The sequence below is a fragment of the Cariama cristata genome, unplaced genomic scaffold, assembly GCF_000690535.1.
Source record: "Cariama cristata isolate BGI_N322 unplaced genomic scaffold, ASM69053v1 C10610931, whole genome shotgun sequence".
Taxonomy (NCBI): domain Eukaryota; kingdom Metazoa; phylum Chordata; class Aves; order Cariamiformes; family Cariamidae; genus Cariama; species Cariama cristata.
The window spans coordinates 1-432 of NW_009642344.1; the positions used below are offsets into that span (position 1 = coordinate 1).

Consider the following 432-nt stretch of genomic DNA (forward strand, 5'->3'; position numbering starts at 1 on the left):
TCTGCAGGGGCTCAGCTCCATCTCTCCTCTCCCCGCAGCCGGGAGCCAGGAGCCTGTCAGCATGGCGGGGAAGTGTGACACCATCTCCAAGGGCTTTGCTGGCTGCCTCATCAGCCTGGGGCACAGCATGGCCCAGAGCGTCCGGCGGCAGCGGGAAGAGAGCGGCGAGGAGGCGCAGGAGCTGGACACCATCTGCAAGTGAGTGTCCCTGTCCCCGTGGGAGCTGCTGGGACGGCGGGGTGACCTGCCACCAGCGGTGCCCCCCAACTCCTGCCCGTCTCCCCAGGTCCTGGGATGACTTCCACGCCTGCGCCAGCGAGGTGCTGTCAAGCTGCCCCGAGGAAGCGGCCACCATCTGGGAGTCGCTGCGCCAGGAGTCCCGCAAGATCCAGTTCCAGGGGAACCTACAGGAGCTGTGCAGCACCCGGGGAC

The 432-nt window shown here is 67.8% G+C and overlaps 1 protein-coding gene across 1 annotated transcript; it reads left to right on the forward strand.

Annotated features, from left to right (window-relative positions):
* Nucleotides 1–61: 61 nt before the first annotated feature.
* On the forward strand, nt 62–420 carry LOC104168188 (neuritin-like protein; the record flags this gene model as incomplete). The annotated part of the gene is made up of 2 exons (XM_009708678.1): nt 62–198; nt 287–420. Coding segments are annotated over exons 1-2 (271 nt in total), but the record flags the coding sequence as incomplete, so codon positions are not given.
* Nucleotides 421–432: the final 12 nt, after the last annotated feature.